This window comes from Malaclemys terrapin, chromosome 14, assembly GCF_027887155.1.
Source record: "Malaclemys terrapin pileata isolate rMalTer1 chromosome 14, rMalTer1.hap1, whole genome shotgun sequence".
In the NCBI taxonomy this organism is placed as follows: domain Eukaryota; kingdom Metazoa; phylum Chordata; order Testudines; family Emydidae; genus Malaclemys; species Malaclemys terrapin.
The window spans coordinates 24929250-24955630 of NC_071518.1; the positions used below are offsets into that span (position 1 = coordinate 24929250).

Sequence of the window (26381 nt, forward strand, 5' to 3'; positions counted from 1 at the left end):
AGGAGGGAAGGTGTTGTAGAAGTTGGTGCTGCCGTTTTCTGTGCCACCCAAGGTGAATCCTAAGATCCACTGTATTTAAATCTGTTTTCTGCCAGGATGAAATGGTACAAAACTGAGTAAAAGCACTGGAGAACTATGGCCTCTAATTGTAACAGTTTTGCTGCAACTGAATTTCTCTCAAAGAGATATGGGTGCAATGGTTTAGGCGCAGGATCAAGACTCAGAACCAGATCATTTTTAATGGCCACTCTGACAACTACTACCCTCCAGTAGCCTTAGGCCAGTCACTTTTCCCCCATTTGTAATTAAACAGAGGCTACTACTATTTACCAATGTTATAGGGGAATTATGAGAATATGATAATGTTAGAAAAGAGTGTGAAAAGGAAAACTCCATGCAAGTGCTAGTTATTATTACTCTCACTTTTTACATTATTCATAAAAAATATAGTACTGAAATGAGCTGGACGAAACCTTGTTATGGGTTGAGTTGAAACCTCATTAAAATTGGTATGAGAATGCACTCTTCATTTAAGATAGTTGTAAAAGACGGCCACGGGGCCACAACTAAAACTAGGCCTATTAAAATCTACCCAGAAACAAGCACCATGTGGGTTGGGGGTTCCACTGGGTATTGTGACCATGTGTGGATGTGAGAGAAAACAGACAAGAACCAGGGGGGGAGGGGAGTAAAAAGTAAGATGGCCAAGTAGTAAACTGAGCACACTGTGACTGGAAAAAACTAGAGAGAGCACCTTTGGGTCTGGTGTTGGCTAAAGAGGCATGGCGCTGTAGACTAAAAAACTGACTTTGTACATTTATTGTAAATAAACAAGACTGCATAAAAAAGAAATACAAGACTTCATCAATTTCTGCTTCCAACTGGAATGTACCCAGAGCGTCAAACTTTGACTTGCTGCTCAGGTCAAAAAGGGGCACTGTGTGTTTTAGAAAGAACAGCACTGGCCATCACCTACAGCCCCCAACTAAAACCTCTCCAGCGCATCTTCAAGGATCTACAATCGATCCTGAAGGATGATCCCTCACAGATCTTGGGAGACAGGCCAATCCTCGCTTACAGACAGCCCCCTAACTTGAAGCAAATACTCACCAGCAACTACACACCACACAACAGAAACACTAACCCAGGAACCAATCCCTGCAACAAACCCCGTTGCCAACTCTGTCCGCATATCTATTCAAGGAACACCATCATAGGACCTAACCAGATCAGCCACACCATCAGGGGTTTGTTCACCTGCACATCTACCAACGTGATATATGCCATCATGTGCCAGCAATGCCCCTCTGCCAGGTAGATTGGCCAAACTGTATAGTCTCTACACAAAAGAATAAATGGTCACAAATCAAACATGAAGAATTGTAACATTCAAAAACCAGTAGGAGAGCACTTCAATCTCCCTAGACATTCAATAACAGACTTATAAGTGGCCATTCTTCAACAAAAAACTTTCAAAAACAGACTTCAACGAGAAACTGCAGAACTGGAATTAATTTGCAAACTTGACACGATCAAATTAGGCCTGAATAAAGACTGGGAGTGACTGGGTCACTACAAAAAGTAATTTTCCCTCCATTGAGACTCACACCTCCTTGTCAACTGTTGGGAATGGGCCACATCCACCCTGATTGAACTGGCCTCGTTAGCACTCCATGCATCTGATGAAGTGGGTTATAGCCCACAAAAGCTTATGCCCAAATAAATTTGTTAGTCTCTAAGATGCCACAAGGACTCCTCGTTGTTTTTACTGATACAGACTAACACGGCTACCCCTCTAAAATTAGTTACATATGTTTCCAGTAGTCTGACACCTCATATCCAAGAAAAATTTAGAATGGAATGTCAACATCTTATGCTATTTAATGGATAGGGTGTGTATAGAATGAGGGAGGTATTTATATTATTTTTCTTTTTGTATGAATGTAGCCTATATAAGAGATGCCAAATTAACATTCCTGGAGACCTCCAGAAGAGGTATAGCATAGGCTGTAATAATAAAAGTTTCTTCAAACTATCATGCTGATTCGCCTCAACCCTGAGCTGGAGGGATCACTATGGGATGACAGGGTAATTTAGTTGCCATGAACCACTCAATCCTCAGCCACTCTACTAAGGCTACCATTCAGGGTGCCATTTTGTGTATGTATACATGAGGAGGTCATGTTTCAATTGGAAAATGAACAAGGGAGTTATTTGCTCATGATGACTTGTATCAGCTCTTTTTAGAGCCTACTTAGATAATGAATCATTTTTAGATAAGAACTGTGAAAAATAAGGTCTCCCCTTTTCCCTACAAGGTAATACGAACACCTGCCATATCGTGTGTCTCCACTCACGTTTACCCTGAGAGCTAGGCCTTTTAAACTTCCATCCACACTGGCCACAAGCTGAGATGAATTAAACATTTCATGGTAAATTACTTTTTGTTTCAGTTTTCATCAAATAATTTAGTAGCAACTGGACATCTAACTTAATGAATGCCAGTGAATGTGAGGTAGGATCAGATGCTAAAATAGGGAAAGAACAGGTTAAAAATTACTTAGACAAGTTAGATGTCTTCAAGTCACCAGGGCCTGATGAAATACACCCTAGAATACTCAAGGAGCTGACTGAGGAGATATCTGAGCCATTAGTGATTATCTTTGAAAAGTCATGAAGACGAGAGAGATTCCAGAGGACAGAAAAAGGGCAAATATAGTGCCAATCTATAAGAAAGGGAATAAGGACAACCCAGGGAGCTTAACTTCAGTACCTGGAAAGATAATGGAGCAAATAATTAAGGCCTGGTCTACACTAGGCGTTTATGTCAAAGTTAGCGCCGTTACATCGAATTAACCCTGCACCCGTCCACACCGCGAAGGTATTTAGTTCGACACAGAGGTCTCTTTAATTCGACTTCTGTACTCCTCCCCGACGAGGGGAGTAGCGCTAAATTCGACATGGCCATGTCGAATTAGGCTAGGTGTGGATGGAAATCGACGCTAATAGCTCCGGGAGCTATCCCACAGTGCACCACTCTGTTGACGCTCTGGACAGCAGTACGAGCTCGGATGCTCTGAACTGCCACACAGGAAAAGCCCCGGGAAAATTTGAATTTGAATTCCTTTTCCTGTCTGGCCAGTTTGAATCTCATTTCCTGTCTGGACATCGTGGCGAGCTCAGCAGCACTGGCAACGATGCAGAGCTCTCCAGCAGTGATGGCCGTGCAATCTCAGAATAGAAAGAGGGCCCCAGCATGGACTGATCGGGAAGTCTTGGATCTCATCGCTGTGTGGGGCGATGAGTCCGTGCTTTCCGAGCTGCGATCCAAAAGACGGAATGCAAAGATCTACGAGAAGATCTCTAAAGACATGGCAGAGAGAGGATACAGCCGGGATGTAACGCAGTGCCGCGTGAAAATCAAGGAGCTGAGACAAGGCTACCAGAAGACCAAAGAGGCAAACGGACGCTCCGGATCCCATCCCCAGACATCCCGTTTCTATGAGGCACTGCATTCCATCCTCGGTGCGGCCGCCACCACTACCCCACCAGTGACCGTGGACTCTGAGGATGGGATAGTGTCCACGGCTGGATCCTCGGACATGTTAGCGGACGGGGAAGATGAGGAAGGAGATGAGGAGGACGAGGCAGTCGACAGCGCTCACAACGCTGATTTCCCCGACAGCCAGGATCTCTTCATCACCCTTACAGAGATCCCCTACCAACCCTCCCCAGCCGTTACCCCGGACACAGAATCTGGGGAAGGATCAGCCAGTAAGTGTTGTAAAAATCTAAACATTTATTTGTAACAGAACAGGAATATTAACAATTTAAAAAATGGGTTTCTCATGATTAGTTTGATTAGCTTAACGGTTCAGTCATGGGCAGTGCAACTATTGAAAAAAAATCTAGCAATGTCCGGTTTTGCATGATTGTCCTGCCCAAGCCGCTCTACTGGTTAGTCACTGCTACAGCAGATACAGTAAAATGCGGTCTATATGTCCGGGGATGGAGCAGAAATCCTCCTGTGACATCTCGAGGAAGCTCTCCTGGAGGTAATTGGAAATCCGCTGCATTAGGTTCTTGGGGAGAGCGGCCTTATTGGGTCCTCCGTAGTAGGACACGTTGCCACGCCACGAGACTATCAAGTACTCTGGAATCATTGCTCTGCACAGCATGGCGGCATACGGCCCTGGTCTTTGCAGGCTTTCCCGGAGCATTCGCTCTTTCTCGCTGTCAGAGATCCTCATGAGGGTGATGTCGCTCATGATGACCTGCTTTGAATGAGGTAGGGGAATGTTAGTGTTGGGACTGCTTTGCCGTTCCTTTACAGAACTGTAACCGCTGGTTTGCAGCCACGCGGTGGAGGCGGGAGAGGGGCAGCCGAAAGGGATCGTTCCCGGGGACAGCCGCGAGGGTGTGGGACAGGAGCAGACTTCCTGTTTGCCGAATTGCTGGCAGCAGGGACCGACATTGATTTCAATATGAAATGAGGCCATTGCTAATATTAAAGTTTTAAGCTGCCACAAGTCTACGGCTTACCATGTCTGCCTGCAACAGAAATTCCGTTCTCCTGAGAGGCTTCTCAAATGTGCTGTAGAAGACCCCAGGCACTGAATGCGAAGGCCGAGAATTCGACCTTGTGCTGAGTGCGCATGTGATAGGTGCTGTGCATGGTCTTGTTAACAGAGAAAGACTATGTTCTTTGTTCACAACTACATTTATCTTTCTGAGGAATTCACTCCCTTTTTCCCATTCCCACAGCCCCATCTGCGACTGTCTCACAACCTAGCCTGTCATCACACTCCCAGAGGCTAGCGCGGATTAGGCATAAGAAGAAGAGGACACGGGAGGACATGTTCTCGGAGCTTATAGCCTGCTCCAGAGCCCAGGCAGCACAGCAGACCCAGTGGCGGGAGAACTTGACCCGAATGCACCAAGCCAACATGGATCGGGAGGAGAGGTGGCGTCAGGAAGACCAGCAGGCGACTCAAACCCTGCTTGGACTAATGAGGGAGCAAACGGACACGCTCCGGCGCCTTGTGGATGTTCTGCAGGAACGGAGGCAGGAGGACAGAGCCCCGCTGCAGTCCATCTCTAACCGCCCTCCCCCGCCACCAAGTCCCATACTCCCCTCACCCAAAGTGCACAGAAGGAGAGGCGGCAGAGTCCCTGCTAACTCTCACTCCACCCCTGCAGAGAGCTCGAGCAGCAGAAGGCTCTCATTCCCCAAAATTTGACAAGTTCTTTCCTTCCCGCCTGACACAAGCCCCCGTCCAAGTTTCACTTTCCCAGTTCCATGTTTGGTTGATAATAAAAAATACGTTTCTGTTAACTACTGTTTCCATCATGTTCTTTTGGAGGAGGGGGGGATAGGGGGTTGGTAATTCGACAGGACAGTCACCTTTGGCAGGGTATATAGTCGGGGGCAGGCACAGCAGCAGGGCACATACATAGTGCAGTGATGCAGTGACTAGTTACCCTGGTTAGTCTGGGAGGTTGTTTTCATGTTATGTGGTGGGGGGTGGGTTGCTCTGTGACTTTGTGGCAGGGGAGGGCAGTTACAGATCTTAAGCGGCGGTCCTTAGGCAGGATCACAGAGCCACACAGCAGGGGATCTGTAACCGTCCTCCCCCTGCCACGAAGTCACATAGACCACCCCATACACACAGTCCCTATCAGGAGGGGTGACAGGCTCCGTTGAAACAACCATCCCACCGCAGCGGAGCCTGTCAATCCTTGAGTTTAGAAGCTGCATTCGCGCCACTACAGTACACCCGCTCCGCACCACAGTCTGCGTCCCAGTTTTAAAAAATTCCCGCGAATACAGTATTAAAGAAAACGGTGTGCTTTAACAAAGTAGAACTATTTTTATTTTGAAACGTGTGTTGGAAGTGGGGTGAAGGGGGTATGTAACTGGATAGGATAGTCAACATTAACTGGGTAAAGAAACGGGGGCAGGTTTAGCTTCTCAATACACAAACTTTAAAGTCACAGGTTACCCTGCTCACTCAGGAACTTTGCTTTCAAAGCCTTCCGGATGCACAGCGCTTCCCGCTGGTCTCTTCTAATCGCCCGGCTGTCTGGCTGTGAGTAATCAGCAGCCAGGCTATTTTCCTCAACCTCCCACCCCGCCATAAAGGTCTCCCCCTTGCTCTCACAGAGATTGTGGAGCACACAGCAAGCTGCAATAACAATGGGGATATTGGTTTCGCTGAGATCACAGCGAGTCAGTAAGCTTCTCCATCTCCCCTTGAGACGTCCAAAAGCACACTCCACCACCATTCTGCACTTGCTCAGCCGGTAGTTGAAGAGTTCTTTTTCAGTGTCCAGGGCGCCAGTATAGGGCTTCATGAGCCAGGGCATTAGCGGGTAGGCTGGGTCCCCGAGGATGACTATAGGCATCTCCACATCCCCAAGAGTTATTTTGTGGTCCGGGAAGTAAATACCTTGCTGCAGCCGTCTAAACAGACCAGAGTTCCTGAAAACACGAGCGTCATGAACCTTGCCCGGCCATCCCACGTAGATGTTGGTAAAACGTCCCCTGTGGTCCACCAGTGCTTGCAGCACCATGGAAAAGTAGCCCTTTCTGTTAATGTACTGGCTGGCCTGGTGTTCCGGTGCCAGGATAGGGATGTGAGTTCCATCTATGGCCCCACCGCAGTTTGGGAATCCCATCGCTGCGAAGCCATCTATGATCGCCTCCACGTTTCCCAGGGTCACTACCTTTGGCAGCAGTACATCAACGATTGCCTTGGCTACTTGCATCACAACAACCCCCACGGTAGATTTGCCCACCCCAAACTGGTTCGCGACTGACCGGTAGCTGTCTGGCGTTGCAAGCTTCCACAGGGCTATGGCCACTCGCTTCTGGACAGTCAGGGCTGCTCGCATCCGGGTGTCATTGCGCTTCAGGGCAGGGGACAGCAACTCACAAAGTTCCAGGAAAGTTCCCTTCCGCATGCGAAAGTTTCGCAGCCACTGGGATTCATCCCAGACCTGCAGCACTATGCGGTCCCACCACTCAGTGCTTGTTTCCCGTGCCCAGAATCGCCGTTCCACGGCATCAACATGACCCATTGCCACCGTGATGTTCTCGGCGCTGGGTCCCCTGCTTTCTGAGAGGTCTGTGCTACTCTCAGACTTCAGGCCATCACCGCGTTGACGTAGCCTCCTCGCCTGACTTTTCTGCATCTGCCTCAGGGAAAGGTGTATGATAAGTTGCGAGGCGTTGAGAGCGGCCACAACTGCAGTGATGGTTGCAGCAGGCTCCATGCTCGCAGTGCTGTGGCGTCCGCGCTGTCACTGACTAGAAAAGTACGCGAACTGATTTCCCGCCGGCGCTTTCAGGGAGGGAGGGCGGGAGTGATGGACGGATGACGACAGTTACCCAAAAGCACCCTGAACACATTTTTTTTACCCAGAAGGCATTTGCGGCTCCACCCAGAATTCCAATGGGCAGCGGGGACTCCGGGAACTGTGGGATAGCTGACCACAGTGCACCACTTCCAATGTCGACGCTTTCCCCGTTAGTGTGGACTCACAAAGTCGAATTACTGTCCTTAGTGTGGACACACACGTTCGACTTTGCAATATCGATTCCAAAAATTCGATTTAAGTAAAATCGAACTACTCTCGTAGTGTAGACAAGGCCTAAGCAATCAATTTTTAGACACCTAGAAGATAATAAGGTGATAAGTAACAGTCAGCAATGATTTGTCAAGAACAAATCGTGTCAAACCAACCTAATAACTTTCTTTGATAGAGTAACAAGTCTTGTGGATGGGGGAAGTGGTAGATGTGGTATATCTTGACTTTAGTATAGAGAGTACACGGGGAGGGATTTCAAGTGCTTTGGAGGATAGGATTAAAATTTAAAATGATCTGGACAAACTGGAGAAATGGTCTGAAGTAAATAGGATGAAATTCAATAAGGACAAATGCAAAGTACTCCATTTAGGATGTAACAGTCAGTTGCACTCATACAAAATGGGAAATGGCTGTCTAGGAATAAGTACTGCAGAAAGGGATCTGGGGGTCATAGTGGATCACAAGCTAAATGAGAGTCAACAGTGTAACACTTTTGCAAAAAAGGCAAATATTCTGGAATGTATTAGCAGGAGTACTGTAAGCAAGACACAAGAAGTGATTCTTCCATTCTACTCCATGCTGATTAGGTCTCAACTGAAGTATTGTATGCAGTTCTAGGCATCATATTTCAGGAAAGATGTAGACAAACTGGAGAAAGTCCAGAGAAAAGCAACAAAAATGATTAAAGATCTAGAAAACATGATCTATGAGGGAAGACTGAAAAAAATTGTGTTTGTTTAGTCTGGAAAAGAAGACAGAGGGACATGATAACAGTTTTCAAGTACATAAAATATTGTTACAAAGAGCAGGGAGAAAAATTGTTCTCCTTAACCTCTGAGGATAGGACAAGAAGCAACTGGCTTAAATTGCAGCAAGGGTGGTTTAGGTTGGATATTAAAAAAAACTTCCTGTCAGGGTGATTAAGATGGAATAAATTGCCTAAGGAAGTTGTGGAATCTCCATCATTGGAGATTTTTAAGAGCAGGTTACCAAACACCTGTCATGGTCTAGATAATACTTAGTCCTTCCATGAGTGCAGGGGACTGGACTAGAAGTCCTCTCGAGGTCCCTTCCAGCCCTACAATTCTATGATTTATTTCCTAATATTAAATTTCTATCTATTCCTTTTAACCTAAAAATTGGGCTCCCAGGATGTGGTGAGGAAAGCAAAATCCTTCCCTAGACATCCTGTCCATTTGGCCCAGAAGCAAAAATTCCTTCCTGATCCCTAAACAGGTGATCTGTTCAGACCCATAGCGTCCTGAAAATGGAGCCTGGCAATTCCTGAAATATAGGACAGGAAGGGCATAGTAACAATAGCATTAAGATAGCTGCTGGACACGCAGGAAGGCTTTAAATACAAAGGAGATTGGAGATGAGTGGTTGGAAAGCCAATTGTCTCATCCGCCACCAGCACATTCCTTATGTATTCTGAGTCAGGAAGACAAGAAATGTTGAAGTGAGACTAAGCATGTGGGCTCTTTCTTCCTATAGGACCCAGCGGGTTGGCCACCCCCATGCTGGTCTGACCTATGCCCACTGAGACTAGGGGGCCCTGTTTATCCCTGCATACATTTGCAGTTGTCTTTGTACTTCACATTGCTATAACTCATAATCTGCAAAGAGCTGCTATACATGGAACATAATATTTATTTCAGATATTCAAATCACTGTAGTGTTAATGTAATGTGCAGTGCCACTCTCAGATTGGGCTTCAGTTTCAATTGGATATTCTATGCTAAACTAGAATTATTAATTGATTAGCATTGTACTACTTGGAGTTACCAATGTAGCTAAGGTAGGTGTGTGGGTGTGGGTGTTTCCATGCTAAATGACTTTTTTTGTTTCAATTTTAACCAAAAAGGTTAGTAGCAATTGAACATCTAAAAGTTTCAGCTTAAATGTTTTCAGCAACAATATTTACTATGCATTTAATTGAGAAGTTCACATACAGAGCCATTCCTGATCTGGAAAGGACACAAAACACTTAAATAATAATCAGCCCATTGTTGATTGAAACCATAGTTTCTCTCTTTTAATGAATAAATGATATTTATTCACCCACTGATTGTGGGTGATAGTGAAATACATAATTTGTTACGGCATTGTGTTTCATAAAAAGTATTTCAGATTCTTTTCCAATTAAGGAATGGCTCTACATTTGACCTTCTCTACTATATTAAGCAAGGATAAAGCTGAAAAATTGCACAAGCATATGGACAGTATATTTCTGCTGGGGATAATTTAAGTAGTTTTTAAGATAAGCTTATACAACTATGTTCTCCCCCACACCCAAAATATATATCATTTAAGTTAGAATAACTTTCCACCCAAAAATTCTACCTCAATATATATAAGCACACATTTTAAAGCACACATTTCTTGGAAAGTGTTCTCACTAGGTTCATACCACTACACTGACACTGTCCTCCCTGAATTATTGTCTAAAATAAAGGTTTCAGAGTAGCAGCCGTGTTAGTCTGTATCCGCAAAATAAAGAACATTTCTGAGCATGTACTCTCTTCATCTAAGTGCAACATAACATAAAGTGTCTACAATCTGCCAGACTTAAGAGATAATATATTTTGACCTTTGCTAGCCATGCAGTTAGGCAGATATTTCTGACGAGAAAAGTAACTTGCTTCTTGTCCATATAGACACATCTCCTATCAACTCACTTCAGAATAAAGAATAGTAACAAACACAGCAAGGTATTATCCATCATTCCTACTGGCCTTTTTGAAATTGTAGTTGCTAAGGAAAATAATAGTCAAAATTTTGCATGCTAAGAGAAGGATATAGAACCTTACAATGCAATTAGTATTTTTCTTTTCTCTTTTTAACCCACATTACTTACAAATAGCTTTTATGGATTAAATTGTGCCTACCTCTGCACAGCTGCATATATATTTGAGGACCCAAGGAGACTCCCTCACTTGCATGAGTGTGGGCTATGCAAAATTCTGGTTTTTGTGCTCCTGCTAAGCAACAGCTGAGGGAGTCTAAGAAATACAGTGGCACCAGACTCAATGCAGGGAGAGGACTATCATCCCTCCCATCATACTCAATAGCAGCAGAACTAGGCTAGCACAGCAGGAGTCTTTGTTGCACCATGTTAAAGGGTATACTGGGACTGCTCAGATCCATACTCCCCAAGTGTTCTCAGAGTCTCTAAGCTTATCTAGGACACAATGTTTCTGGGAGAATGTGCTTCATACCTCATGCAGCTCATCGTGCATCCACCTATGTGAACAACAGTTTGGAACCAGAATCTTGCCATAAAATAAAAACAAAACAAACCCATCAAAATAAAAAAGTTGGGAAATGCAAGCATTAAGATTCCTACAACAACATCTCTTCAACTACATTGCACTTGTTTTGTAATCTGTATTCCTGTTTTTCTTGTTAAATATGCCAGAGTTTAAGGCCAGAAGGGAATATCAGATCATCTTATATGTCTTAATACATGTTTTTATTTATTATGTTAATTTACAGACTCGCTTTCAAATTAACCAAGGAGCAAATTAACCCTGTGCCTGTCATGCCTGAAAGAGAGAATGTGCATTTTGAGGCGAAATAGTAAGATTTTTAGCAAACACCTACTAAGCATGCACAAATATTTTTTCACTTTATTATTGTCCAACCAATTTATTTCAAATGGGATTCTAAGGTTCTTAATTTTTAAAGCAAAAATATTCACTTAAAACAAATCCTCTTCTTGTAAGCTTAGTCCTAAAATGAGAGCAAAGCACTGCCGAAAGAAAATGGAAAACCTCATATAACATGGCTTTTACACAATAAATGGAATCTCAGCCATTTCTCTTTACAGAATATACTAGTCACAATTTCTGCTTTTAAGTATGCTATTCTGTTGATCATAAAGTAACTTTTATCAAGGACTATACGAATAGAAACTAAGTGTATTTTTGCAAGTTGGTTGTTCTTTTCTCAGATATGAAAAATTACAATATGAAATAGATACTGCACGAGAATCCATTCTGAAAGTAACTTTTCATGAAGTAAATGTTTATCAGTTTGTCTATAGTCTTCATTTTCTTCACTATTTTTAAAAACAAAGATTCATCCAAAATATTTTAGTATTTTGAACCCATTTAATAGACTATGTACTTGCTAAATGGATAGATAATTTAAAATTCTTCACACTGCTCCTCGAAAGCAATATCCATCCTTTCATATCATTCTACTTGATAGTTTAGTACCATCAACTAGTGCTCACAAATACTACTTTATTGCTTGAGTTGCTTTTTGATTGGCTGTTACATTAAGATTCCAATTGACTATGTCTTCTAAGATAATAAGAATCTGTAGATCAGTAACTCTGTTCAGAGGACCATTTACTGTATTGTACAAGTTAGGCAGCTATTTCCTGAAAATATCTTAGAGCAAAGTTTAGTTATAGTTTTATGGCTACAAAATAGCGTCAGAAAACAAGGCTGTGGGATGTACACACAGGAACTATATAGCCTCAAAAATCTATTAAAGTTGGAGAAACTCATCAAAAACAATATTATGAATTACCATATGGGGTCACCATATCAGCCATCATTCACTTTTAATTCAGTTCTGGTTGTTCCTTACCACTACCACCCAGAAGAGGATTTATCATGATTGGGTAAAGTTTCTCCATCTAGTGAAAGTTTGTGTATATTGCAATACAGCAGTATCAGTAGACATAGGGAAGAACTGATGTCATTGTACAAGGCACTGGTATGACCTTATTTGGACTGTATACAATTCTAGTCACCCATATTCAAGACTGATTAATTCAAATTGGAACAGGTCCAGAGAAGACCTACTGGGTTGATCAAGGGAATGGAGAGCTTATCTTATGAGGAGACTAAAAGAATTTAGCTTGTTTAGCCAAGCAAAATGAAGGCTGAGATGGGACAGGATTACCCTCTACAAATCTATCAGGGAGAGTGAAAAGCTATTTAAGCTAGAGAAGAATGTTGGCACACGAACAAATGGGCATAAACTGGCCATGATATTGGGCTGGAAATTAGGTTTCCTATCATCAGAGGAGTGAGGTTCTGGAATAGCTTCCCAATGGGAACTGTGGGGGAAAATAACCTAATTCATTTTAAGACAGAGCTTGATAAATTTATGAGTGAGACTGTATGAAGGTTGTATGAAGTGGTGAAGTATGGGTTTGGTGGCCCTGGGAGCTTTCAATTCATATTTTATAGTTCCTAAAATCTGATGCTTCAGGACTTCAACCAGTCATCTATATCGATAAGGAAGGGGATTTCTCTCCCCTTCCCCCTCCCCGATGTATTCTGTTTTTGTCTCTTTCTTCTGAAGGATCAGATATAGCCATGGCTGGAGATGGGCCACTGCTATGGGGCGGTAGTGCGAATTTAATTTTTTTCTTGAAAACTCAAAAAAAAAAAAAAAATGGTCTGAAAAATCAAAGTGAAATATTTAGTTTCAGATCAGATTGACTCAAATTGAAATAGTCGGGTTTGTTGAACCAAATGAAAATGCAGAAAACCAGTAGAGCCCTTGAGTATCTAAACTCCTGCAGTACTGGGTGGGTTTGAAGAGTTGGGCCTGGTTTCCTTGTTGGTACTGAGGGTATATGCAGCTCTTCTGGTGTCTTCTGGCCTGGATCTCAGGCCATTTGGAGGGAATGCTGCATCATTAAGAGTCACAGTTTTCGCTCCCAATTTTTTCTTGCCCTGCCCTTAATAGCAGAGCAGATGTAGCACTTTTGTGGGATATGAGATTCTCCCAAGCAGCAGATACATCAGGAATGCATGTTGTTGACGGGGATGGTCTCCTGGCAAGAGATGCACCACTTGGAGCCTGAAGAGCCTGGCATACCAGGGGAAATAGAATCTAACAGGACAAGGTTCCCCTCCTGAAAGGGGAAAGAGATTGAGAGAAAGTCCCCCTAAATAAAAGTAAATAAAATAACTAAAGAAGGGTAACTAGGCTAAGTGACTTCAGAAAGTAAGGGACACTAATGCTCCATTTCAGGCTGAAGTGGTTAAGGAGAATCTGAGGGCAGTTCACCTGAGCAGCCCTATATAGCCTCGGAGCAGGGCACAAGGAAGAATAGGGCACATGGCCAGACTGAATGGGCACTAATACCAAAAATCTCTGACTAAAGGTGCAAAGGGTGTGGGTACACCTGAAGTGGAACACCCATAGGGACAATACTTGAAGAACTAGGAATGTTTTTGCCATCCTTTAATGAAAAAAAGTTTTAATTTATTAAACCAACGTAGGTAAAAAAAATACATTCTGGCTGACAATCTGCATGACAAGTTTGAGTCGTCTGCAATTTTAAATACTTAAATATTATACCCTAAAAATGGGATATTTATTATAATGCTGTTTAAATATATATACTCTGCCAGGTGTTCCACAGTTATATACACATTTATAGTATTATGTCACTTGCAATGTTAGATTTGTTAACTTGAGTTTGTGCTGACTGTATTATTAGTCACAAGCAACAGAATGAGAAAGAGACATGATTGGATAAACAACTGACCCAAATGAGTATAATTAAATCTAAAGAAATATTATGTTGTGGTATATTTGATTTATAGTACACCTCGCCCCCCAAAGGAAATAAAGCTGCTTAGGTTGTGGTTTTTGCTTATCTTTTTTTCCCCTAATGAAATACACAACTGTTTGCTAAAGAAAGGAGAGTTACTTATCTGCAGTCTTAGTTCTCTGAAAATACGAAGTAGTATGGTTATATATTCCTTGGTCATATGTCCTCTGGCACTTAATGAAGAAGTTGATTCATAGCTCAATAAAGACTTTTTGCCTCAATGCACAACAGGAAGCAAATATACTACACTTCACTGCATAACTGTTAGTTTCTTTTTGACTTGGGTCCTGCCCTAACCAATACAGTGACCTAACTTTAATGATGTAATCTAGGGATAATATTTTCAAAAACCTCAGAAATTAATTCTCAAAAGGAAATGTTATAAATAGGTCCACATTTCTGGAGACTAGAAGGCTAGTCTCACATAGCACAACAGATATACTGGACAACAAAGTATTCAATTAACAACTACAGGAAGTGCCTATTAGTAGACTCTAGTCCTTCATCTTTACTTCCACGTTTCTGTATAACAGATGGAGATACCCACACAACAAAAAGACGAGTAAAACATATGGCCAGATGTAATTACCTTCCAAGCTGTTTTCAGAAAAGATGGAAAAAATAGATTTTTTTTTGCCAAAGACAACATTCAGATTTTAAGCACACAAGACCAAAAATGTTTGTTGGCAACAAAACACAATGAAAACACCAATCATTAAAAATATCTCTTAACAATATATATCTTAATATCCCTAACTTCCATGTCCTAGACTTGCTTCTGAGTAATGCAAACACAAAAGACAAGACATCCAGACACCAACTAGACAAGATGGGAAGAATAAGGCAGTCCAGTGTGAAATAAAGTAATAGACAATGCAGCACTCAACCTACTTAAAAACTTATGCTGAGCCAAAATGGCTTTAAAGAAGAGTACGGGAACTCTATATTTAAGATTTACCAATGTCTTCAAGTGTGACTGATATGAGGTGGACTACAACTTAGAGAGCTTTGACAAGCCTCTCAAGTTTTAAACTTGATAAAGGACAACAATTAGAGATGCAAGTTGTTAGTCAATGAGAAATTATCCCCTTAGGGCACTGTCTGATTTTAATACAGTATGTTAGTGTAAAATTAAATGAAAAAGTGTCTGAACTCATCATGGAGTTTTGAATGCTTGTAGCAGAATATAAGAGATCTTTTTTAGATTCAGGTCATGAAGCTTGCTTTGCAGTGATGAAGATGGGAAATGAAAAACACTGGCAGAATGATTTACTTGTTAAGATGAATTCCTACTGTGTATTAGGAAGGAATTTTGAATTAGCATGAAATATTACTTCATCTCATTAAAAATGTAGGCTAACATTTTCAAATTTAATTTGTCTAAAGTAAGGCACCTAAATCCATATTTAAGCATACAGGAAAACAGAAACTGCCATACTGTATCAGACCAGTGGTACATCTAGTCCAGGATCCTGTCTAAGACAGTGTTTCAGAGGAAGGTGTAAGAAATCTCACAGTGGACTACTATGGAATAACCTGCCCATAGAAAAAGTTTCTTCCTCTATACCAGGGGTCAGCAACCTTTCAGAAGTGGTGTGCCGAGTCTTCATTTATTCACTCTAATTTAAGGTTTCGTGTGCCAGTAATACATTTTAACGTTTTAAAAAGGTGTCTTTCTGTAAGTCTATAATATATAACTAAACTATTGTTTTATGTAAAGTAAATAAGGTTTTTAAAATGTTTAAGAAGCTTCATTTAAAATTAAATTAAAATGCAGAGCCCCCCGGACCGGTGGCCAGGACCCAGGCACTTTGAGTGCCACTGAAAATCAGCTTGCGTGCCGCCTTTGGCATGCGTGCCATAAGTTGCCTACCCCTGCTCTATACATTAGTGGTTGACTTGTACCTTTTAGCATGAAGATTTATATAGATCATAAAAAACTATTTTTAAATTCTATCTATTGAAACGATGGATGTTCTCTTGACCATACTAGTGTCTATGTCCTTTTTAAAATTTTACTAAGCTCTTCGTCACGATGAGGCAATGAGTTCCACAGGTTAATTATGTATTATCATAGAATCATAGGACTGGAAGGGACCTCGAGAAGTCATCTAGTCCAGTCCCCTGCACTCATGGCAGGATAAAGTATTTTCTAGACCAGTGGTTCTCAAACTTTTTTTCCCCACGGACCACTTGAAAATTGCTGAGGGTCTCAGCAGACCTCTTAATGATCTTTCCAAATGTTGTTTGTACCATTAGCTAACTATTGTAAAGTGCTTTGGATAAAAGCGCTATATAAAAAAAATCCTTAATAATAAACAACTTTTTTTGTTCTACAAATAAAAGCACACAACTCATATTTTAATATCAGTACTCTTATCTTTCTAATGTGATAGATGTGCCCTCTCTCCCTGCACCGTAGCAGCCCCTGAGCTGGGGCTGGGAAGGAGGGGGGTCTCTCCACTGCCACAGCAGCCACAGAGCTGAGGCTGGGAAGGAGGACCACCTATCCCTGGCAGCCGCAGCCCTGGAGCTGGGAAAAGTCACCTCTTTGGGCACTGCAGCTCTGAACGTCCCAAATTCCCTCCCCTTCTTCTCACCCCACTGCCCCCTCCCACCTACCCCCTATTCTCCCCAAGGCCACCATCTCACCTTACATGTGCGTCTTCTCCATGATCCAGGCACCTAATTAGTGGAGCCACACCTGCGCGGCTCCACTAATTAGGTGGGTGGCCCTTCATTCGCTCATGTGCGGCCACCCAGGCACACACCTTAGAGGGAAACATCCACTGACCACCTGAATGGTGCTCGCGGACCACTAGTGGTCCACGGACCACAATTTGAGAACCTCTGATCTAGACCATTCCTGAGAGGTGTCTAACCTGGTTTTAAAAATCTCCAATGATGGAGATTCCACAATCTCCCTAGGCAATTTATTCCAGTGCTTAACCACCCTGACAGTTAGGAAATTTTTCCTAATGTCCAACCTAAACCTCACACTGCTTCTTGTCCTATCCTTAGGGGTTAAGAAGAACAATTTTTCTCCCTGCTCCTTGTAACAATCTTTTATATACTTGAAAACTGTTACCATGTCCCTCTGTCTTCTCTTTTCCAGACTAAACAAACCCAATTTTTTCATTCTTCCCTCATACGTCATGTTTTCTAGACCTTTAATCATTTTTGTTGCTCTTCTCTGGACTTTCTCCTATTTGTCCACATCTGTCCTGAAGTGTCCACATCTTTCCAGAACTGGACACAATACTTCATTTGAGGCCTAATCAGGGTGGAGTAAAGCGGAAGAATTACTTCTTGTGTCTTGCTTACAACGCTCCTGCTAATACCTCCCAGAACGATGTTTGCTTTTTTTGCAACAGTGTGACACTGTTGACTCATATTTAGCTTATGGTCCACTATGACTCCCCGGTCCCTTTCTGCAGTACTCCTTCCTAGGCAGTCATTTCCCATTTTGTATGTGTGCAACTGATTGTTCCTTCCTAAATTGAGTACTTTGCAGTTGTCCTTATTGAATTTCATCCTATTTACTTCAGACCATCTCTCCAGTTTGTCCAGATCATTTTGAATTTTAATCCTATCCTCCAAAGCACCTGGAACCCCTCCCAGCTTGGTATCGGCCACAAATTTTATAAGTGTAAGGAAGTACTGTATTTATTTTTATCAGCTTTAAATTTGTCATCTTAGTTTTATATGTCTTCGTCCTCTTATACTCAATTAAAGGGTAAATAGAAGTACTGAATTTACTTTCTTTCTAACTTTCCATCATTTGGTTATACCCATATCACATCCTCTCCTCTAAACAGTTCCTATTTTACCAATCTTTTTTCATGCAGATGTTTTTGACACTCATTTCTGGACCCCTTCTATTTCTCTTATATCTTTTCTGAGTTAGGGTAACCAAAACTGAACATAGTATTTCAGGTGTGGGCATACCACTTATTATGCCATTATACAAATAATACTTGTAGTATTATAACCCATTCCTTATATGTCCTAATATTTTGTTTAATTTCAACTGCTACAGTTTTTCCATGATGTGGCCATAATTTTTTCTGATTGGTTACAATTAATTTGGAACCTGGTAACGTGACTTAAATTGACTTAAATGAGAGATACAAGTACATGGCCCCTCAGAAAAATCAGGCCCCTTATTTAGGTGGCTAGATATGGATTTAGATGGTTAACTTTAGGCATCCAATTTTGGAAATTTTACCTTAGCAGACAGTACATGAATCACCAGTACTAAAAAAACTCAACGATCCTACAACATGCATTGAACAATACAAAAAAAAAGAAAAAAAAAAATCTACATTGCGTTTGTTAAATGAATTATCATACATGTAGAAGCTAACCAAAATGATTTTATTTAGTGAGTAGCATGTGCATGGTATTCCACAAAAATTAAGATTCTGACTGAAAGTTTCAAACCCATCGCTACTCCTGATAAATATGACTACAACGTAATGAGTAGGAAACCTGATCTTTTACAGCTTCAGTTCATGAAACTTTTCATGATGCTGTCCCACGCTCAGATTCTGATAGAAAGTGGAAGCTATCCCAACTCCGTTTGCATAGGACAAACGGAAGGAAGTAATTACAGTGGTCACAATAAATATGCATGATGAAAACTGAATGGAAAACATACTGTATTTGTGCCTTGTATACTGGAAGAACTGTTCAGGAACAAACAGACCCATTTAATTTTTTAGTAGATGTTTTGTAACCTCCTATATGTTGCTGATGATTATGTGCAGAAAGATCATAATTACATGTATTAAGAAATAAATACTGGTCCTACCTGAACCATTTTTCAGATACCCATTTGCATCTACGGTTGTGTACATGATATAAGGTCCAGGCTGATTCACACCAAAGGGCTGCAATACAAAGATGAAATTAAACATCCAAACTTTGATTCTATTTTTTTCCAAGTTTAGGAATTAGCACAGCTAAAATAATAAAATTAAACTAAAGGCGAATTTCTGTGGCTTCATTGTTAAGATCACACCTTAGATGTGGATAACTCCATCTATTTTACTATATTAGAATAGAATTCATTTTTAAAATATGATAATCACTTTGTTATCTATAAATAATGATACTCCTTTCAGTTAATTTCTAAACATACTTTTCTAAAAGCTTTATTGTAAAAATACTTTTCTTATACACGATTAAAAATGATAGTGTGTAAAAGTGTTCACTCTGTCAAGTGCTCACTCCATCATAGCACCTTTAGTTCTGGTTGATTTGACTAAATGCAGTCAAATGAAACAATGAATCCAGTCAGTTTCATGTAAAAGCCAAGTTTGGAACATTCTGCATCATTTTCAGATGCTTTTAGTCAATGATGCAGAAAACTGTGTTTCCAGTACTGATGCTGTTTCATCAACTACTGTAAATGTAAAGGGAAGGACTGACTGCAACCTGACAGTTTGATGGAACTGCAGAAACCAGTGACAGAACTTAAATGAGCTGATCATCTAGGGTTTAAAGTCACAGACTGTATAAACAATCTTATTAGAATCTATCTTAAATTTTTTCCCCAAAATGAAACCAAACAACTTGACCTTTTTCTTGTAAAGGATGTAATTTTGAGCTATTTGGCCATTAGCCAAAATAACATGCTAGCAATCACTATATAAGGTCTTTTCACAGTTTCAGTCTTAAGTATGGTTGCCTTGACAGCAATATCTCATCGGGACTAAAATCATACATATATATTTTACAGAACAAAATCTTATAAATTATTCAAATTATTTGACAATTTGAATACCTTCTTGGTGAGACATATTATGGAGTGGTGATAGCTAATAAGTAAGGCTGCAACTGAATTCTATTGTAATCTGATTTTGTGAATCCTGACCCCCTAAAATCCACAAACAAAGGAATACAGGCTTCAAAATTGATAGGCCACATCTGGGGCTGAGGTTTAATTTTTTTTTCAAGTTGGAAGTAAATTCAAGAAAGTATTACTGAATTATGGCATCCCAAGAATTGAGGTATTTACCAGAGTTCAAAAATTCCATTTTTTTCTGCCATTTTGTAGAAGAAAACAAGGAATAAAACTTAGGGCTGGTCCACACTTGGGGGGGGGGGGGGGGAAATCGATCTAAGATACACAACTTCAGCTACGAGAATAGCATAGCTGAAGTCAACATATCTTAGATTGACTTACCTCCTATCCTCACGGTGCGGGATCGACGGCCGCAGCTCCCTCGTCAACTCCACTTCCACGTCTCGCCCTGGTGGAGTTCCAGAGTTGACGGGGAGCATGTTTGGGGATCGATTTATCGCATCTAGACGAGACGTGATAAATCGATCCCCGATAGATCGATAGCTACCCGCCGATCCGGCGGGTATTGAATACGTACCCTTAGTTTATTGTAGATCTCTGCTTGAACTCCTGAGCAAAGGACTCACGATTAGTTTGATTAAACTTTAATTTTAAAAGATTTTAAATGGTAATATCAGAATGGCACATTGGTTCAGACAAGCTAAAAATAGGTCTGATGACTGCTGGAAAAAGACAGTTACTTATACTATAACCGTTGCTCTCCGAGATGTGGGTGCAGACCTATAATTCAATTCACGTGTGCGCACGCTTAGTGCACTGAAACCAGAAGACTTTGCCTAGCAGTACCCATACAGGTGGTGCTCACACCATTTGACTCTAGTCTCTCCCTATGCTATTTAAGGGCTGCGCCACCCTGATCCCCCTGAATTCTTTCATTCCAAATGTCAGGAGTAGAGACTGATGTGGAGAGGATGGAAGGTCATGGAATACACGTCTGCACCCACATCTCAAAGAACAAGTTACAAGGTACGTAACAGTCTTTTCTTCTTCAAGGGGTTTTAGACGTGTATTCCACTCTGGTGATCCATAAACAGCACTCACAGGAGGTGTAGTTCAGAGTCTACTTAAAGAATGCTTGCAGGACTGCCTTCCTAAAGTTTACATCGGACCTAAATGCAATGGTAATCACATAGTGTCTGATAAAAGTATGTGTAGAAGACCAGGTAGGAGCCCTGAAATTGTTCACTGAAAAATCACTGAGGAATGCTATATATGTAGGTTGGGCCCTCATCGAATGAGCCTGGAATCTATGTGGAGACATGGTTTGAGCTATTTCATATGCTGATGAAACGTGGGAAGTTATCCACCTGGAGACGGTTTACACAGAGACTGACCCTTCATTTGATCTGCATAGAAGATAAACAGAAGAGGTAATGCCCAAAAAGGCTTAGTTCTTCTTCGAGTGCTTGCTCATATCGATTCCAATTAGGTGTGCGTGCGCCACGTGCACGATCATCGTAGAATTTTCTACCCTAGCAACACCCGGTGGGTCAGCTCTGGAGCCCCCTGGAGTAGCGCCTTCATGGCGCTGGATATATACTCCAGCCGACCCAGCGCCCCCTCAGTTCCTTCTTACTACCCGTGATGGTCGTTGGAACTGTGGAGCGCGGCATAGCTGTTCTCCACTCTACCTAGCTTTACTTGTTCATTCTAGTAGTTTGTTGTTAATAGTTTTGTAGAGGACGGAGAAGTGTAAGATCTGCAAGGCTTTCAGGCCCAGGACCAAAAAGGAGCGGGACTTGAGACTTAAGCAGCTCCTTATGGAGGTGTCACTTAGCCCAGATCCCCCTTTGGCGTGCCAAGTTCCGTCACTGAGCACCTTGGTGCGCAGCGCCCCAGTGGCACCCTCCGGTACTGCACCGCGAGCAGACGCGGATAAGGCCCCATGGCACTGTCCTCCCTCGGCACCACGTCCGCCGCAAGCCCCTCAGCGCCGTTCCCTATCTCCGGGACATAAAAGACCCCGCAAGACCCAGGACGCTGCCGTCCAACAGGCACCGGCTCCCCCCGCACCAGTGGTAGAGCCACGTCTGGCTTCGGAGCGCCAGAGGGGGCAGGCATCGTCAATACCGTTGACTCCGGCACCGGGTGTAGGGCCGTTGAGTCCGGTGCTCACTGGCTCACCGCCTCATCCTGTGGTTGAGCCCTGTCTCCCTTCTACGCCAGAGACTTCTGCAACGGCGAAAGACCTTATCACCCTCATGGAGCTGGCGCCATATCAGCCCGCGGCACCGCATCCCCTTCGCACGGTGCAATCCAGGGGCAAGCCTGCCCTGATACGCCATCTGTCTCCGAGCGTGGACTCGCGGCACCGCTCCCGGTCTTGGAGCAGGTCCCGACGCCGCTCGCAGTCCCGGCACCGATCTTCATCTCGGCGCCGGTCGTACTCGCGGCCCAGATCTTCCTCCCTGCACCGGTCTACTTCTCCCCATCGACCTGAGCATCGGTACCGGTTGGAGTCCAGACGCAGTTCCCGGCACCGGTATGAGTGTTGCTCCCGTTCGTGAGGCCACTCCCAGCACCGAGTCTATAGACGGTCTTCGTCTTCGCAATCCAGATCTGGATCCCGGTACCGGCATGGCCATCGGCACCGTTCTTGATCCCGGTACCGTTCACCGGTACCGCGCAAAGACCGCTCGCCTGTGGACCGGCACCGCTCAGTGCCGTACCAGGACGAGCCCCTGCAATCACGCTCGGCACCGCCCTGGCCCTCAAGATCGGCATCTCGCTCGTCGGAAGGGGCTTCCCGATCAGCTTACCCTGCTCAGGGTCAGACTGCAGATGACTTGGGCCATTGGCAGGAAGGGGCAGAGGACCCTAGACAGGACCCTGCACATTGGTCTTTCTGGACCACACGGGCATACCACCAAGCTCAAGGGGCTCCACCAACGGCCTCTCACTGGGCACACTCTGAGCCCAGGGTACCTGAGGCCACCATCTCCCGTCCTCCCTGTGGGGTATGGAGGCTCCAGTGCCGACACCCACGCAGGCTCCAGACCCCGGTGCAGGGGATCCTGCACATCAGGGACCCTTGGAGCCAGACCTCATCTGGATCCGTTACCCCCTGAGGCGTCCTCCTCATCCTCCCCAGATGAGGCGGTGGCGGGTACAACAGCCTCAGGCCCACCTCCAATAGACCTCCATGCCCACCAAGACTTGTTGCGTAGGGTGGCACGGAACATGGACCTACAGGCTGAGGAGACAGTGGAGGTGGAGGACCCGGTGGTGAGCATCTTCTCAGCTGATGCCCCATCCCGGGTGGCGTTGCCCATTATTCATACGATCCAGGCTAACGCTAATGCCATATGGCCTCCATCCCTCCCACTGCCAGAGGTGTAGAGAGGAAGTACTTTGTCCCCTCTAAAGACCATGAGTACCTCTATACACACCCTCTGCCATGTTCACTAGTAGTCTCCTCAGTGAACATAAGAGAGCGTCATGGTCAGCAGGCGACAGTGCCCAAATCGAAGGACGCCAAACGCTTCGATTTGTTTGGGAGTAAGGTTTACTCAGGGAGGGGTCTGCAGCTCAGAGCCGCAAACCAACAGGCGCTCTTGAGTCGGTAGAATTACCCATGGGTACATTTAAAGAGTTGGTCCCCCAGGACTCGAGAGAAGAGTTCGGGGCCCTAGTGGAGGAAGGTAAAAAGGTGGCTAGGACCTCCTTGCAGGCCTCCCTAGACATAATGGACTCTGCCGCCAGGACACTAGCGTCTGGGATAGCCATGAGACACGTTTCCTGGCTCCAGGTATCAGGGTTACCGCCAGAACTGCAGCAGACCCTGCAAGATCTGCCGTTTGAGGGCCAGGGGTTGTTCTCGGACAAGACGGTCTCTCGGTTGCAGAGCCTCAAGGACTCCAGAACCATCATGCGCTCCCTGGGGATGCATGTCCCAGGACCCCAGCGCAGGCCCTTTAGGCCCCAGCCACAAAGGTTCTACCCTCCTCCTCCTCATCCAAGACAGGACTTCCCCAGAAGGTGGGGGCGAGGTGGTAGACGGAGGTCAACCGGCCCCCAACCCGGTCAGAACCAAGGCCCTCCTAGACCACCTTCATGACCTAGGCAAAATTTTTGAAGGTGTGCTCGAGGATGGCGTGCCAGCCACTACCCAGGATCCATTCCCTTTCTTTCGGGATCGCTTCTCCCGTTTCCACTGTGCTTGGTCCCTTATAACCTCGGACTGTTGGGTCCTTCGCACGGTGGAGAGGGGATACGCTATCCAGTTTTCTTCATTCCCCCCCTCCCCGTCCCTCTTCAGGGACCCTTCTCACGAGCATCTCCTTATACAGGAGATTTTTGGGCTCCTCTCTATGGGGGCCATAGAGGAGGTCCCGCCAGAGTTAAGGGGCAGGGGGTTTTACTCCCACTACTTCCTGATTCCCAAAGCAAAATGAGGTCTGCGACCCATTTTAGATTTACGCGGACTCAACAAATTCATAGTAAAGTTGAAGTTCCACATGGTCTCCTTGGGGACCACCATCCCTTCCCTGGATCCTGGAGACTGGTACGCCGCCCTCGACATGAAGGCATATTTTCATATAGCAATCTACCCCCCAAACAGGTGTTTCCTACGATTTGTGGTAAACAACGTACACTACCAATTTGCCGTCCTTCCCTTCAGCTTGTCCACGGCTCCAAGAGTGTTCACTAAATGTATGGCTGCCATGGCAGCATACCTTCGTCAACAAAGGATACAGGTGTTCCCGTATCTAGATGACTGGCTGGTGCGCGTCCAGATAATACTACAAACATTCTACGAGTTAGGCATTTTACTCAAAGAAAAGTCCACTCTGGAGCCAACCCAGAGAATAGAGTTTATCGGGGCAGTCTTAGACTCCAGACTCGCCCGAGCTCTTCTGCCAGACACTCGCTTTCACACCATTGCAAACATTATCCACGGACTCCAGGTCTTCCCGATCACCACAATAAGGACGTGCCTCGGCCTGTTGGGACACATGGCCTCTTGCACTTACGTAACCAGGCATGCCAGACTTCGGCTTCGCCCACTTCAGGCCTGGGTATCATCGGTGTACTGTCCTTATCGGGACAACCTGAACATGGTGGTCACGGTTCCGAACTCGGTCTTGACCTCTCTCACCTGGTGGCTGGATCACAAGGCGGTTTGCGCAGGAGTGCCGTTTCATGCCCCACAACCCTCCCTGCACCTGGTCACGGACGCTTCATCTCTAGGTTGGGGCGTTCACCTCGGGGAGCACCATACCCAGGGCCTATGGACCGCATCTCAACTAGCTCTATACATCAATGTTCGAGAGCTGATGGCAGTGCGCCTAGCCTGTCAGGCATTTCTCGGTCTCCTACATGGCCGTTGCGTGTCAGTCCTCACAGACAACACCACGGCCATGTTCTACATCAACAAGCAAGGAGGAGCCCGGTCGTCTCTCCTATGCCAAGAGGCCATTTGCCTGTGGGAGTTCTGCATTGCCCACTCGATACATCTCATGGCATCGTTCCTCCCTGGAGTCCAGAACACACTAGCGGACCATCTCAGCAGATCCTTCCAGACGCACGAGTGGTCAATTCGCCCGGATACCATCCATTCCATCTTCCACAGGTGGGGATTTCCCCAGGTCGACCTGTTTGCCTCACGAGCCAACAGGAAGTGCCATATGTTCTGCTCCCTCCAAGGGCGATCTTCGGGCTCCCTGTCGGACGCTTTCCTCCTATCGTGGAGAGACAAGCTGTTCTACGCTTTCCCTCCATTTCCACTGGTCCACAGAGTACTGCTCAAGCTACGCAGAGACAAGGCATGTATGATTCTAGTTGTTCTAGCTTGGCCAAGACAGCACTGGTACACCACACTTCTGGAGCTATCGGTACAAACTTCGATCACGCTTCCCTTGTGCCCAGACTTGATCTCTCAGGACCACGGCCGACTCGGTCACCCCGACCTGCAATCACTCCACCTTACAGTGTGGATGCTCCATGGCTGAATCGGACAGAGCTACGATGCTCACATCCCGTGCAACAGATTCTACTGGGAAGTAGAAAGCCCTCTACACGGACCACTTACTTAGCCAAGTGGAAATGGTTCTCCTGTTGGTGCGAGCAGCGGGCCACGCCGCCCTTGCAGGCGTCTATTCCACTTATATGTGAATATCTCCTATCCCTAAAACAGCAGAGCATGGCAATATCTTCAGTCAGGGTTCACCTGGCCGCTATATCGGCGTTCCACCCAGGAGAACACGCTTCCTCGGTCTTCTCTAACCCGATGGTCGTCAGATTCCTCAAGATCTTAGACCGCCTATACCCACAACAACGTCAACCCGTTCCGGCGTGGGATCTTAACCTGGTTCTCTCCAAGCTCACAGGGCCCCC

The 26381-nt window shown here is 44.4% G+C and overlaps 1 protein-coding gene across 3 annotated transcripts in view; it reads right to left on the bottom strand.

The window, feature by feature from the left end:
- The window catches only part of ITFG1 (integrin alpha FG-GAP repeat containing 1), a 219656-nt gene that overhangs the window by 44962 nt on the left and 148313 nt on the right, over positions 1 to 26381 (bottom strand). For 2 of the 3 annotated variants that reach the window (XM_054048876.1, XM_054048877.1), the window contains one exon: positions 18990 to 19068. In XM_054048876.1, the coding sequence (XP_053904851.1) occupies positions 18990 to 19068 (79 nt within the window). Of the gene's footprint in view, positions 1 to 3838; positions 4278 to 18989; positions 19069 to 26381 lie in introns of those variants that run through there. The other variant, XM_054048878.1, reaches the window with a different exon arrangement.